The following is a 13,699-nucleotide window of genomic DNA, read 5'->3' as shown; positions in this document are numbered from 1 at the left end:
GATAAATTAAATTTAAATGTGAGATTTTTTTCATCTCAGAATATATCGATGAGTAATCTTCTTTGAAAGAATTTTTCACGCTGATTTAGAATATGTAATTTTTTTTTCAAAAATCATCATGTATGTTGAGAGAGAAAATCATTTTGAAGTATCCATATTTAAAACGTATAAGGATAGATCGAATTAAATTAACGTCATTTCTGCAATTACTAATTAACTTCCTCTTGAGTATTCACTCTCCTTTAGGAGGATTCAAGCTTATCCACAATGATTGGGTGTACGAATCCAGAGTCACTTACTCTTTCTAAAAATAGGATTTAATTGACTTGTAATGCTATAGATAAGGCCGACATATATATCTATTTCAATCATTATTTAGAACTTATCATTGAAATTTGAAAATACTTTCAATAATTTTATTTATTTCTTCAATTACAATTTTATTTCTTTGCAAACTAAATTTTATTTGATCAATTAAAACTATGTGACTTTATTCAAAAATCATAAGATTAAGAAAAAAAAAAACCTAGAAAAATTATTTGACATGTTCAAATTTTATTATCTCTTATTTGTTCAAATTTTATAAAACATATACATATATATATATATAGAATGTGTATATACCCATCCACTAATTTAAGTTGAAATTTGGTGATTTTGCTGCCGAAGTATGGCGCGTGAACTAAGAGTGCTGACAAGCACGCATGCACACGTGACGAACAAGGCAGTGAGATATAGGTGATGTGTGGGCCCTACCTGTCAAAAATAATGAAAATTTGAAGTTGCATCTGCATCTGCATTTCATTTACATTCCATTTGTGAGTGACAAACAGAGATGAGATCAGAAAATAATAATAGAGGAGTGGAACTGGACTGGAGTAGGAGCCCTTCTCCTCGCTCTGATCTGATGTTTTGACTTTTGACCAGAAGAAACAGGGTAGAAGAAAATTCTCACCTTCCCATCTCCTTCCTCCTCTCCCAAAACTACATAAAAGGGCCTCAACTGGGTCTTCTCTTTGTGACACCAGCTCAAGACAACCTTCAACTCATTTCTTCTCTATTCTGATCTCTCCAATCAAGGAAAACAAAACTACACAGCGCATATTTCTATCCTTACCAGGCAAGTTTCGAACTTTGATGAGAGATTTCTTTGTATTTACTTTGAACTTTGTGTGGATTTGGTTCAATAACTGGGTTTGATATTCGGGGTGTTTACAATTTGGTTTTCTGGGTATTTTTGAAATTTGGTTTTCTGGGTTGCCTAATTTGGCTTTTTTTTTGTTATCAATTTTCCTTAGAAGTTTGAAGGTATTGTAAATTTTGGAAGACGGTGTCTTTGGCTGTGTGGTTGACTTTGAAATCCTCACTTTTCTTGTATTCACCTGGTGAATTTATGATTTGTATGTTTGTAGAGGTTGGGAAAGAAAATAATGGAGATTTTTGAAATATAAGAGGATATAGATCATAGGATCTATGTTATTTTGATACCCAGATTTAGTTTTCTTGTACTTAAGTGCCATTATTGGGTTTGAAGTTTCAGGTGGGTTGTCACTTCATTTGGTCCATTAAGTGCAATAACCAAGATTCAGTTTACCTATTTTTGTTCATTAACTCTGAATAGAATGGTTTCCATGATTTTTGCTGAGGCTGTTTATTACATATGATCTGTTCCTCTTCTATAATTTTGTGATTCTTTTGATTGGGCGGCATATTGAGAGTCTGTTGTTCTTGTTATGCAGGATTTGGGTATGTGCAGTGGTTCAAATAGTAACCATAGCCCTGCAAACTTCAGCATGGAAGGTGAATCCCTAAAGCAGAGAGATGGCGCCTTGTTTAATTGCTCAGTTTTGCTTGAATTAGCTGCCTCTGATGATCTTGCTGCCTTCAAGGATGAAGTTGAAGAAAAGGGTTTTGGTGTTGAAGAGGCTAGCTTATGGTATGGTCGAAGAATTGGGTCCAAGAAGATGGGTTTTGAAGAGAGAACGCCACTTATGATTGCTGCCATGTTTGGAAGTGTTGATGTTTTGAAGTATCTAATTGGAACAGGCACGGTTGATGTCAACAGGGCCTGTGGATCGGATAGAGTCACTGCCCTCCACTGTGCCATTGCTGGTGGCGCTGATGTTTCAGTTGAGATTGCCAAGTTCTTGCTTGATGCATCCGCCAATCCTAATTATATTGATGCCAATGGAAACAAGCCCTGCGATCTTATATCCCCAACTTTTAAGTCGATGCGCTGTTCAACAAAAAGGGAATTGGAGATGTTATTGAAAGGCGAGCATTTTAATCAAGATGGTGAAGAGAAGCTAACGACAATGCCTCAATTACTGAAAGAAGGAAGTGACAAGAAAGAATATCCAATTGATGTATCATTGCCAGATATAAACAACGGATTATATGGAACAGATGAATTCAGAATGTACGCTTTCAAGGTGAAGCCATGCTCGAGGGCGTACTCTCATGATTGGACAGAGTGCCCATTTGTCCATCCAGGTGAAAATGCAAGGAGGCGAGACCCAAAGAAATATCCTTACACTTGTGTCCCTTGCCCTGATTTCCGCAAAGGGGCTTGCCAAAAGGGTGATACCTGTGAGTATGCTCATGGTGTGTTTGAGTCCTGGTTGCATCCTGCACAGTACCGGACACGTCTTTGTAAGGACGAAACTAGTTGTAACCGTAAAGTTTGCTTCTTCGCTCACAAGCCTGAAGAATTACGACCTGTGTATGCTTCAACTGGTTCAGCAATGCCTTCTCCTAGATCTACTTCGGTTAGTACAGTGGACATGGCAACATTGAGCCCATTGGCACTTGGGCCAGCATCTTTGCCATTACCTACTGTTTCTACACCACCAATGTCCCCCTTGACAGCTGCCTCACCGTCTCCAAAGAGTGGAGGCTTGAGGCAGAACAAAATCAACCTAACCCCACCTGCCTTGCAGCTCCCTGGCAGCAGGTTGAAATCTGCTCTAAGTGCTAGAGATTTAAACTTGGAGATGGAGTTGCTTGCGCTGGAAAATCATAATAGCTTACTGCAGCAGCAGCAGTTGATAGATGAGATATCAACTCTATCATCTCCTTCTTCTTGGAGCAAGGACTTCAACAGGTTTGGAGAATTTAAGGGTACCAACCTTGAGGATGTCTTTGGATCTCTCGATCCTTCTGTAATGTCTTCATTGACGGGACTTTCGCTGAAGATGTCAAGGCCCTCAACCCCAACCCAGGTACAATCCCCCACTGGCCTTCAAATGCGTCAAAACATGAGCCAGCTTCGTGCAAGCTACCCCACTACAAATGTCTCTTCCTCTCCGAGTTGGAAGCCCTCTTCACTTGGGTTTGATTCGTCAGCTGCGGTGGCTGCAGCAGTGATGAGTTCCAGGTCTTCTGCCTTTGCCAAGCGGAGCCAAAGTTTTATTGACCGTGGACAAGCGACTAATCGACTAGGATTTCCTGCTGCTGCAAATTCAGCTGCCATGATGCCTTCTAATATATCAGACTGGAGCTCTCCCGATGGGAAACTGGACTGGGGAATGCAAGGAGATGAGTTGAACAAGCTAAAGAAGTCTGCTTCATTTGGGTTTCGAACTCGCAATGCCAGCAACATAGCCACAGCAGACTTCAGACCGTCTCATGTTAATGAGCCCGATGTGTCTTGGGTTAATTCATTGGTGAAAGATGTTACTCCTGAGAGACAGCAGTATAATGTCGGAGATGGGGTACGTGACTCTCTTCCACCATGGATGGAACAACTGTACAAAGAACAGGAGCAGATGGTGGCATAAGCAGAACGCCTTTCTGCTCCTTGGTTTCTAGCTTTCTTCTGACAAATTTATTCTTGGAATTCTTGTTAGTATTTGAATTATTGCAGTTTAGTATATCAGAAAAAGGAGGTCAGTATAGAACACCACAAAACATCAGCTGATTACAAGGATTTGGGTAGAAAGAACGAGTCTCTGCTCATTTTGCTCATAGGTTTCTCAGGTTCAGATAAAACAAAGAAAGGGAGGGAGAGTATTCGTTTAATTATTCTATTTTCCATATTTTTTTACCCTTCTGGGGAATTCTTTTTCAGGTTATTCTGTAATCTCAATATGAAGGAAATAGTGTTTGAGAAAGCTTCAATCAATCTTGTATCTCTCAATGACCCATTGTAATTTTGAATAACATACTATTTGGCAATTGGCAGCTGTTACTTGTCTCCGCATTCCTTTTTCATAATCACAAAACTTATGTGCCTGTTGTTATGCGAAGTGTGCTCCTTCTGTTCTCTTTAGCTATCAGAGAAATTTAGAAGAGCAAAATTATGGTCCCCATTAGAGAGAGACAAGAAGGAGACACTAAGTCCTCTTAACTCTGCACTTCTGCAGTTGATATCGCTGCAAACATGAAGCAGCAGAGAAAAGACACTATAAGCGAAAAATACAGGATTTGTGTTGTAGTTTAAGACTCGTGTTTGAGAAAAATGTTTCTGCTGTGATATTTTACTTCTCCATTACTGCAAACTACTGCAGCTCATGCAAGACATGGGAGCTTAGACCTGTTAAAAATCATGTTTCTTGACGCCTATATGTTAAATGGAAGTCGGGTCAATTTGAGTGGGGCTAGAGAGCAATGAAAAATGCTTATTATCAGAAGATCATTCAAACACAGTGAAACATTTTTATTGTCACGTTTAAATGTAACGTCATTTTTACTTTTAACCATGAACTGAATATCTATATCTGTGTGAAATTGTATTTGAAATGACTTTCTTGGTCCAATCCTTGTTAACATACATACATGAATTCAGTTTCTAAACATCAATAACGCAATTTCTTGAATGAGCCGAACCACATCTCTACAGTTAAGCGTGCTTTTGTGAGAGCGCTTTGGGTTGTCCGGTTCTGTTGATACATAGGGTCCACATGACCTTTCAGGGTGGCTCAACATATTTAGAGGCCTTGGGCAAATATTATAACCGAGGCCCCTTTAAATTTAATATAATTTTTAAATTTTATTTAAAATTTACTTTTTTGCTTTTTGAAATGCAAAATCACTAATTAAAGTTATATAGTAAAGATTCTCTAACATTTCTTTTTCAATCGATAATAAAGTCAATCCATTTAATCTTTCTTATGACATAGTTGACCGCAAGTAGTTTTTTAAAAGTTTAAGTTTTGAAAAACTTCGTTCTACAGAAGTTACTATTTTAGGTATGTTAACAAAATTCTATAAACAATCCATACATTCGGAAATGAACCTAAATTTTTTTATAAAGTTTAATATTTCAATTGAAGTACTTTTTCTTCCAAAATTTCTTTTAAAATTTTAATTCTGAAAATAAATCAAAACCATCAATATCATAATGCATTTCAAATTTTAAAACATTATCAAGTTTGAGACAATTTTGTTTTAGATCAATCAATCTCATCTAATGATTTTAATATTTTTAAATCATATAAGAAAACCAAAATATTTTCATATGTTTATCAATAGAAAGATTTTCAACATGCTCATTTACTTTTTCTTTAGTATTAGTAAGAAATTTATCAAGAGCCCCCTTTTGAGATGATACAAAATCTTCTCTTTTTTTATATATTTTTTTTAATTTTTTCATATCCATATTCATATTTTCTTGTTGACATAATTAAAATAGAAAATTAACTAATACAAAAATAACAAATAATAGGGAAAAATATAAATAAAAATAATAAAATGGAAAAATAAAACCTGGTTTTTGTTATTTGTTAGAGCCTTGACGCTTGGGCCTTGGAATTCTAAACCAAGAGAAGAATAAATGGTTAAGTTTGTACGTGAAAATTTCTTGTAAAAAATTTAGAGGAGTTGAGATTATCTGTTGCCATGAGATTATCTGTTGCCAAGTTGCTGTGCAGAAGAAGAAGTGAAGAAGACCAAGAAGTGAGAAGATCATTACACCTAGTATGGTTAGTGGTGGGGATGGAACAGAAACGGGAAAGGGAATGGGAACAGGAATTCAATCAATTCCTATGTTTGGTTGCTCAAGGAATTGTAACAGGAACTCTGTGTTTCAATGTTTGGTATGTAGGAATTCATGGAGGAATGGAATGAGAATAATTAACAAATGACTATATTACCCTTTAACAAAAGGAAACATTTTGACAAATTTGCATAACATAAACTGAAATATATTTAACATAATTAAAAGGCATCAAGGCCATGATATAAAATCCACAAATACAAGAGGATACAAGAGCTGTTAAAACATAAACTTAAATATGTTCAACAAAGGAAAATTCATGTTCATAAGATGCAATAAAATCCATAACTCTCATAACATTTCAATGCAACTCTTGACATATGCTTCCCTTTCTTCAACCGGCAAACTAAAAAACATTGAAACCAATGTCTTATCACCCCCCATCTTAACTCCAGCAATGAAGCGCTCATTGATGGATAGCCCCTCCAAAGTACGTAGTTCATCAAAGAACTTGTCCCTCCTATCCTCTGATCTCTTTTCAGTGCCAATTGCTTCACTAAGCTCGTGGGTGGCCTTCTCAATCTGTTTTCTCAATGTTGTAGCAACCTCTCGAATCGCCTCAATAACCTCTATATTGTGACTGCTCTTCCTTTTTTTTTGCCTGCTTGACTCACCATCACCTTGAGATCCAAAATTAGTTGCAGAAGGATTTGTATCTCCTTTAGTAGCTAACATTGGCTCTTAGGAATGAGAATCTTCAGGCCTTACCCCAAACAGTGGGATGTTCATTTCATGCATATCATTCAACCAGTCTACATCAGGTACATACCCGCTATCATCACTTTGGTTTAGGACTTCTTCATTTCTCATTTCCTCGACGACATCTGTGGGATCTTAGGCATTACTTCCATTAGCTCGATCCTTACCATAAATGGTGCATAATGCCTCAAAATGCGGGATCTCTTTGTTCTTGAAATTAGCTGCCCGTTTATGACGCTGTAGAAGAATAAGAAATATATTGACTTGTCATCAATTCATTCATATCATATATACACATAGCAGGCAATATAATATGCATGAAAATCAAAGAAGCAAATGTATGATAGCGTAGGCCTATTACTATAGAATATTTTCCAAACCAATATTTCCAAAACCAATGTAACAATACATACAATGGTCATTCAGAAAATGCTCCATATGTATAATGTTGACAGATTTAATTGAACCAAATACACTTGGATATTTTATTTATTTATATGATATGACTATTAATACAAATCATGCCCACATCTGAACAAAAAAAATCAGTTTCATACTAACCTTTATGTACTCCTCCCAAATAGGAGCTTCAGCTACAACACACTTTGTAATCGGACCATAGATCATGTCATACACCACTGAGAAGTCCTTCTTCAATAGTTTTAGCTTCGACTCTATGTGAGGCTTTGCCTTGATGTCTATCTTAGGCATCTTATCTTTTATTGCTTTCTCCAACACAACCAAGTAACCAGTTTTGAACCCATTATCGACATTGTACGTTCCAACATTGTACAAGTCCAATAAAGTATTAACAAGCACACTAATCTCATCATCGGTCCACATATGTTGTTGTTTTGTTTTTTTAGACATGGCTTCATATCCAAGGAAGAAAGAAAAAATTAAACAACCATACATATAGTTATTATGCACATATTAGCAGTACCTAGTTTTTTCCATTCATATATACCAAAAAGTACATACAGTTTCAACTATGGATTTTCCATATATACACCAAAAGTAACAAAGCAATAGCTCGTACATAATATTTAGTTTTACTTTATGTCGCATGCCTATTTGCCCTCCATTCATTGAACATTTGAACTGTCAATTCCTTCCGCCAATTGCTCCACTGATCACTTGGTTCAATTGAAGAAATTGGTGGAGAAGAAGAGTTTAATGTACTATGCAATTGATCTAGTAATGGTTCCATTGGATCACTATCCATTTGTCTCCTAATTAGGTTATGCAACAAACAACATGCAATGATTATCCGATTTTGTATCTTAATTGGGTAGAAAGATGGACTACGAAGAATTGTCCAATGCATTTTCAACAACCCAAAGCATCTCTCAATTACATTTCTGGCGGATGCATGTTTCATATTGAAAAGCACCTCAGGAGTGACTGGTTGATGGCCATGTCTCCAATCATTGAGATGATACCTTTGTCCTCTAAATGGAGCTAAAAAATCCTTACAATTGGTATAGCCAGCATCCACAAGATAATAAACACCTAGATATAAGACGGTTACTATTATGCATTATTCATTCTGTGATTTATTGAACTAATTTACAATGTATGATCATGCATTATCACCCTGTGGGACTTTTAGACCATTGCACCTACTAATGGTATCACGTAGTACCCTCCCATCAGCTGCAGAACCCTCCCAACTAGGAAGCACATAGATAAAATTCATGTCGGGTTCGCACACACCAAGCACATTGGTTGAAATTTCACCTTTACGATTATGGTACCCAGATTTCTCCTTTACTGGTACTCTTACTTTGATATGTGTTCCATCTAAAGTACCCAAACAATTCTACAAAGGAAAGCATAAAAGAAAAATTCCATTTAAAAATTATTGAAACTAGACAAAAAATAGCTACTATTTTTAAATTACCTTAAACCATCTCCATTTCTGATTTGTTGAGTTTGATGGCACAGGTATAGGTTGTTTCAATAGCTCCCCGTGTAGACAAATGGCAACGTTCAAAACCCTCCTAAAGTACCGACTAATCGTCTCACTAGATCGCTTAAATCTAAACTTGATAACCTTATTCTTGACATGGTGAGCCAAAATATGCAAGAATATTGCAACTTGTTCATCAACCAACATGTTTTTTGTTGGTTTTAGACCTCCTAAATTCTCTAACATAGAACATAGATTTCCAAAAGTCATCCTATTCATTCTTAATTGTGCAATGCATGTATTGTCACTTGAGTACACTAGATTTCTAAGGTGTGACCTTTGAACTGCAAAATCCAATACATAAGACCAACCTCTTGGTCTTAATGTTTGGAGTGATGTTGCAATACAAAATAGATAGAAAATTAGGACAATTGAGGAAACAATTTCGTTCCACAGAGACAATGCAACAACCAATTTCTTCTTTCGCGTCATTCGAGTCATCACTACATTATAATAGTGCATAAAGGAAGGCCGCCCCATAGGACAAAGATAGCACAAATAAAGGAAGTTCAGAGGAGCTTAAAGAAAGTCTCAAGAGAAGCAAACAATTAAACAAAGAGCATTGATTTCATGTTTAGGGTCACATTGAAAGCAACTTGGATGCACGGATTTTCCAATCCCTAATTGTAGATTATCCAATCCAAAAGAGGCCTTTTGTTAGTCAAATAATCACAGAAATACCATCAAAATACGTGCTTTATTGATAAAAATTAATTCAACATTGCAGTGAAAGCAACAATTGTCAACTAATGAAAATGAAACGATGAAGTAAAAGAAATCTACGCATATAAAAAGGTATAGAGGGAGGACCTGGAACGAGCATGGAGGCTTCTAAAAGCGAGAGTGGTAGACCCTATTCGATCAAGAGAGTAAAGTACACAAACAAACAGAGAATTATTCCCTAAACCCATATCCTGTTCAATCAAGAGAACTGCAAGGTTGAATGATTAAGAAGACGAACCTGTATTGGAGATGAGAAGCAGCAGTGCTTTGTCTTCTTCCTACCACTTTCGGCACAGATAGAAACGAACATGTGGGTTTTAGGTTAAAAGAAATTAATGATTGAGATTCATTCATATGAATAGTCAAGATCTCTTATCTAGGGGTAATTTTGTAAATTCATTTGTTAATATGATTCTGGACAGGAACGAAACTTGAAGTTCCTAGGGGAGAGTTGGGAATGTGAAGTTCCTGTGTGTAAAGGAACTTTGCAATTCCATTCCCATGATAGCTAGCAACCAAACACCGAAATTACCACCAAGAACGGAATACATGGTTCCATTCCCGCTAGAACCATGCAACCAAACACGCTGTAAGAGTAACGGTCAAGAACTCAAGATGCGAAATTTATAAACTTTTTGTCTTGTAAATTGTGTTGTCAAAGTGGCAGCTTTGCAATTAAAGTTGTTATTATAAATGCAAAGGTTGTGACTTGCAAACAAAGGTTGTCCGCTTTGGGCCCAACTGTCCCTCACGGCTTTGTCTTCCCAGGAGGTCATCCATCCCAATATTGTCATTATAGAAGCACATTTAACTACGGAGTTATTATGAGATTTGGTGCCACCACTCCAACGAAAACCGATTGTTACTAGTTTGAGAGTTTGACCTATTATATTCTGCACTTTCTCTCAAGCAGTATCCGGTGTGGGATAGTGGACAAGTCTCTTGTGCCACACGCTGAGAGGGGTTGTAAGGGCTGACAAGAGATTTCATGTCGGGTTGAGTAAAGCTAAGTGGGGGTCCGGGGACAGTGCCCCCAAAATTTTTTTTGAGTTATCTATTAATCATATCTTCGAAAGTAAAAAAAAAAAAAAATTTTGGGTTATCTATTATTATATCTATTAATTTTTTTGGGTTATTTATTAATTATACCTTATTTTTTATAGAAAAATCCAATGGTCCATAATAATCTTTGGATATCCAAAGGCCATGAGGAGGGGTGAGACAAATTCAGGGGGTCTTTTTTTAGTTTACTATATGTTTAGGGGGGTCTTTTGTAGTTTACTATATATTTAGCGGGTCTTATTTACATTTGCTTATACTAAGGGTTATAAAAAAAAATTGAGGGGGGTCAGCTGTCCCCCTCACTATACCTTTGCCCTTGTCGATCGACATATTTTGTTGGAACTCTGCTTGTCTTGTAGGCTTATGTTTGGGAAGATATAATTTCACCTTTCTAGTAATAGATTTTTCAAAGAAGGGTACTCTTGGATATGTTTGTAGTGGATATGGATTTAGATATGCTTTCATGACTCATCGTAGCCAACAATGGTGGAAATTGATGAATGGCCGAGGGGTATGCAACCTGATTTTATTTTGTCTAATGCCAATGAATCAATTTCAGCAAACCTACTACACTATCCGATTGGGGATTCACCAATTGGAAAGTTGTGTTAACCCGGCACGAATGACCTAGATCTAGATCATAAGGGCCGCAGCCTTGTGTTGCATTCTCTATGTCTTTATGTATATCCTCTTGGGCTAGTTTTGAGAGATGTATTTGGTTGTTTGGGAGGAAAATCATGTATAAGTTGTATTTCATTCCCAATTGTATCTCGTCTTTTTGTTAATGGATATTTGCCGGACAAAAAAAAAGTCTAATAAGCCCAAAGAAGCCCACTACGTTCCAAACAAATAAGGGCTTAACTTTCTGTCCATGGCGAGTTCGAATTTCAGGCATTGTGTGCTTGGTATAATTATAGCAAACTGTTCGGCGGATTGATAACAAGATGTTGTTGAGAGTGGCTTCTATCAGCTTGCACTTTGGTTATGGTGAAGGGCTCGCCCTTCGGACTGCATTATAACTCAAATCGAACATTTCACAACGAGTGAGTGTCCGTATGGTACCTTCATAGAGATTGCTAACATTGGTTTCCCCTGCCCACCCTTTTGAAGAAAAAAATAACAGTGCATCATCTAGAGTAGGGCTGATAGTGGTTTGGGTGCTCTTCCAATTAAAGAATATCAAAGCATTTTCCATTTAAGGTATCCTATAACAAAATCATTCCAAAATATGATTTTTAAATTTCTAAAATTGAAATTGTTTAATAATCGTTTGTCATTGGTACCCGTTTATCACAAATCCAAACACGAACTCACCCCAAACTCGGTTTGGATATACATCATGTTTCTAAACTTTATATTAAAACATGATGCTAGTACCTAGTATATAGTATTTTAGTATCCATTTTGATGTAGAACGAGTGGTGTTTGCGTTTGAGGAAGGATTTGATGGGAATCAAGAAGAAATTGAGAAGGGAAAGCTCAAAAGAGTTGCAGAGAAGAAACAGTTATAACTTTTGACTCGGTTGGCAGATTTTCTATTATAATATATTTTCGAAGACTGATTTTCGAATCCTGGGCTTGCCCACTTGAGATCGTTTTCATGCTTAAATTACCTGTTTAAGACAGGCTGACGGGTGATCAAAGTTTTATTAATTTGGTCAACTTTTCGTTTTAGGTTGTTTAGTTTTAGTTAATGTCTTTGTTGGTCTTTTTACTTAATTAGGGTTTCCTAGTGACTATTTAAGCTGCTGACCGGTTGTTATTATGAGATTATTATTTTTATTGAAAAAAATAAACTCTTTGGTTTACAACCAGTTTTTCTTGGTGGATTCCAAGATTATTCTTGATGATTTACGCTTGTATTTCCATTGATTGTTTCGTGCTGCGTCACATTTATCATCCACAAGTGTACAAATCACTCAAGTAATAAAGAGTGAATATAGAGTATCATCCCACGAGGATACTCAAGTAATAAAGAGTGAATATAGAATATCATCACACAAGGATGTGTTGACAATTCAAATTAATATCAATTAAAGATTGGGTCAACTAACACTAAAACAAGAAATTAAAGAATTAATTAAGCAATTAAAAAGTGAAACACAGATTTAAATCAAGAATGCAAATACTAGAGCACCTAATGTCACCACCACCTATCCAATTAAACTCCCTTGATTCGTTAATCCTCAATTCCCTATTCAATCAATGACAATCGATTTCCCTTTCCTATTCAATGTTCTATTACTAGATATATCAAAAGTGTTTTCAATACTAATCCTTGTTATTCCTAACAATCGAATTCAAATATCAAAAACCCATTAAGAACAACGGATAATCACATAGCGATTGCATAGGCCGTGCCCCTAAATTCCTATGGTTCATGCAACCTATGTCATTTATGGTAAATCAAAGCCTAGGTATCTCCTTCCTGTCTCAACCTAGGCAAAATATCATTTAGATGGTGATCAATCATCCAAAAGCATTAAGAATATCCTTAGATAATCAACAAGAAAGAGGAATCAAGAATCACAAATCAAGTTTATTCAATATTCAAGGTGGGACTTCATTAGAGCCCTAGTTGATGATTTTGTTCCTCATAGAGTGCAAATACATCATAGAAGTATCAATTACAATCATCAATAACACGGAAAAGAGAGAGAAATGGAAACTCCCTTCTTTCCCAAGCTTCAGTGGTTGCCACCCTTGAGAGCTCCAAGTCCTTGCCTCCAAGAATGTCTCTAAAACCCTAAAATCTACCCTTTTATACATCCCAAAACCCCTATGCCGTTTCTCTAATAAGTTGGGATTGTTTTGGTTAGGACCCACTTGAATTTGAGATTATTTTTTGCTAAATTTGATGTGCTGTGAATAATGATTCCGATCGATCAGAAATTGCTACTGTCTCCAAAACTTCAAAGTTGTTTCAGGAGGTCCAATCGATTGGGAATCAATTCCGATCCATCGAAATTTGTATCTGTTTTCATAAATGGCTAATTCCAACTCGATTTCACTCCCTTTCTTCAATGCATGCCTCGAACACCTGAAATGTGTACAAATTGAAGACTTAGGCAATATCAATCCTCAATCCACTCAACTGTTAAAGGGGAAGCCAAAATCCTTGATCTAGAACCATGGTGTTGTTTGTTTGATGTTTTTTTTTTGTTTCAATCTATGTAACTCAGTGAAGTCCGGTGGGGTACACTATCATTTTGGCAGTTGGTCAATGAAGTTGGGTGTAATAAGATGTG

General features: G+C 36.4%; 2 protein-coding genes across 2 annotated transcripts; one reads left to right on the top strand and one right to left on the bottom strand.

The window, feature by feature from the left end:
* The first annotated feature begins 893 nt into the window (after window positions 1–893).
* LOC120014934 (zinc finger CCCH domain-containing protein 29-like) lies at window positions 894–4,190 on the top strand. Its single transcript, XM_038867069.1, has 2 exons — window positions 894–1,120; window positions 1,740–4,190. Exon 2 carries the CDS (start codon window positions 1,749–1,751, stop codon window positions 3,777–3,779), a length of 2,031 nt encoding a protein of 676 aa, XP_038722997.1. The 5' UTR covers window positions 894–1,120; window positions 1,740–1,748; the 3' UTR covers window positions 3,780–4,190.
* A 2,403-nt stretch (window positions 4,191–6,593) lies between these two features.
* LOC120014145 lies at window positions 6,594–9,699 on the bottom strand. Its single transcript, XM_038866067.1, has 4 exons — window positions 9,628–9,699; window positions 9,477–9,519; window positions 7,256–7,566; window positions 6,594–6,931 (listed from the first exon to the last, which is right to left on the bottom strand). Exons 1-4 carry the CDS (start codon window positions 9,697–9,699, stop codon window positions 6,830–6,832), a joined length of 528 nt encoding a protein of 175 aa, XP_038721995.1. The 3' UTR covers window positions 6,594–6,829.
* Between the last annotated feature and the right edge of the window lie 4,000 nt (window positions 9,700–13,699).

The sequence above is a fragment of the Tripterygium wilfordii genome, chromosome 14 (assembly GCF_013401445.1).
Source record: "Tripterygium wilfordii isolate XIE 37 chromosome 14, ASM1340144v1, whole genome shotgun sequence".
NCBI lineage: Eukaryota > Viridiplantae > Streptophyta > Magnoliopsida > Celastrales > Celastraceae > Tripterygium > Tripterygium wilfordii.
This window is presented reverse-complemented; position numbering and strand designations above follow the sequence as displayed.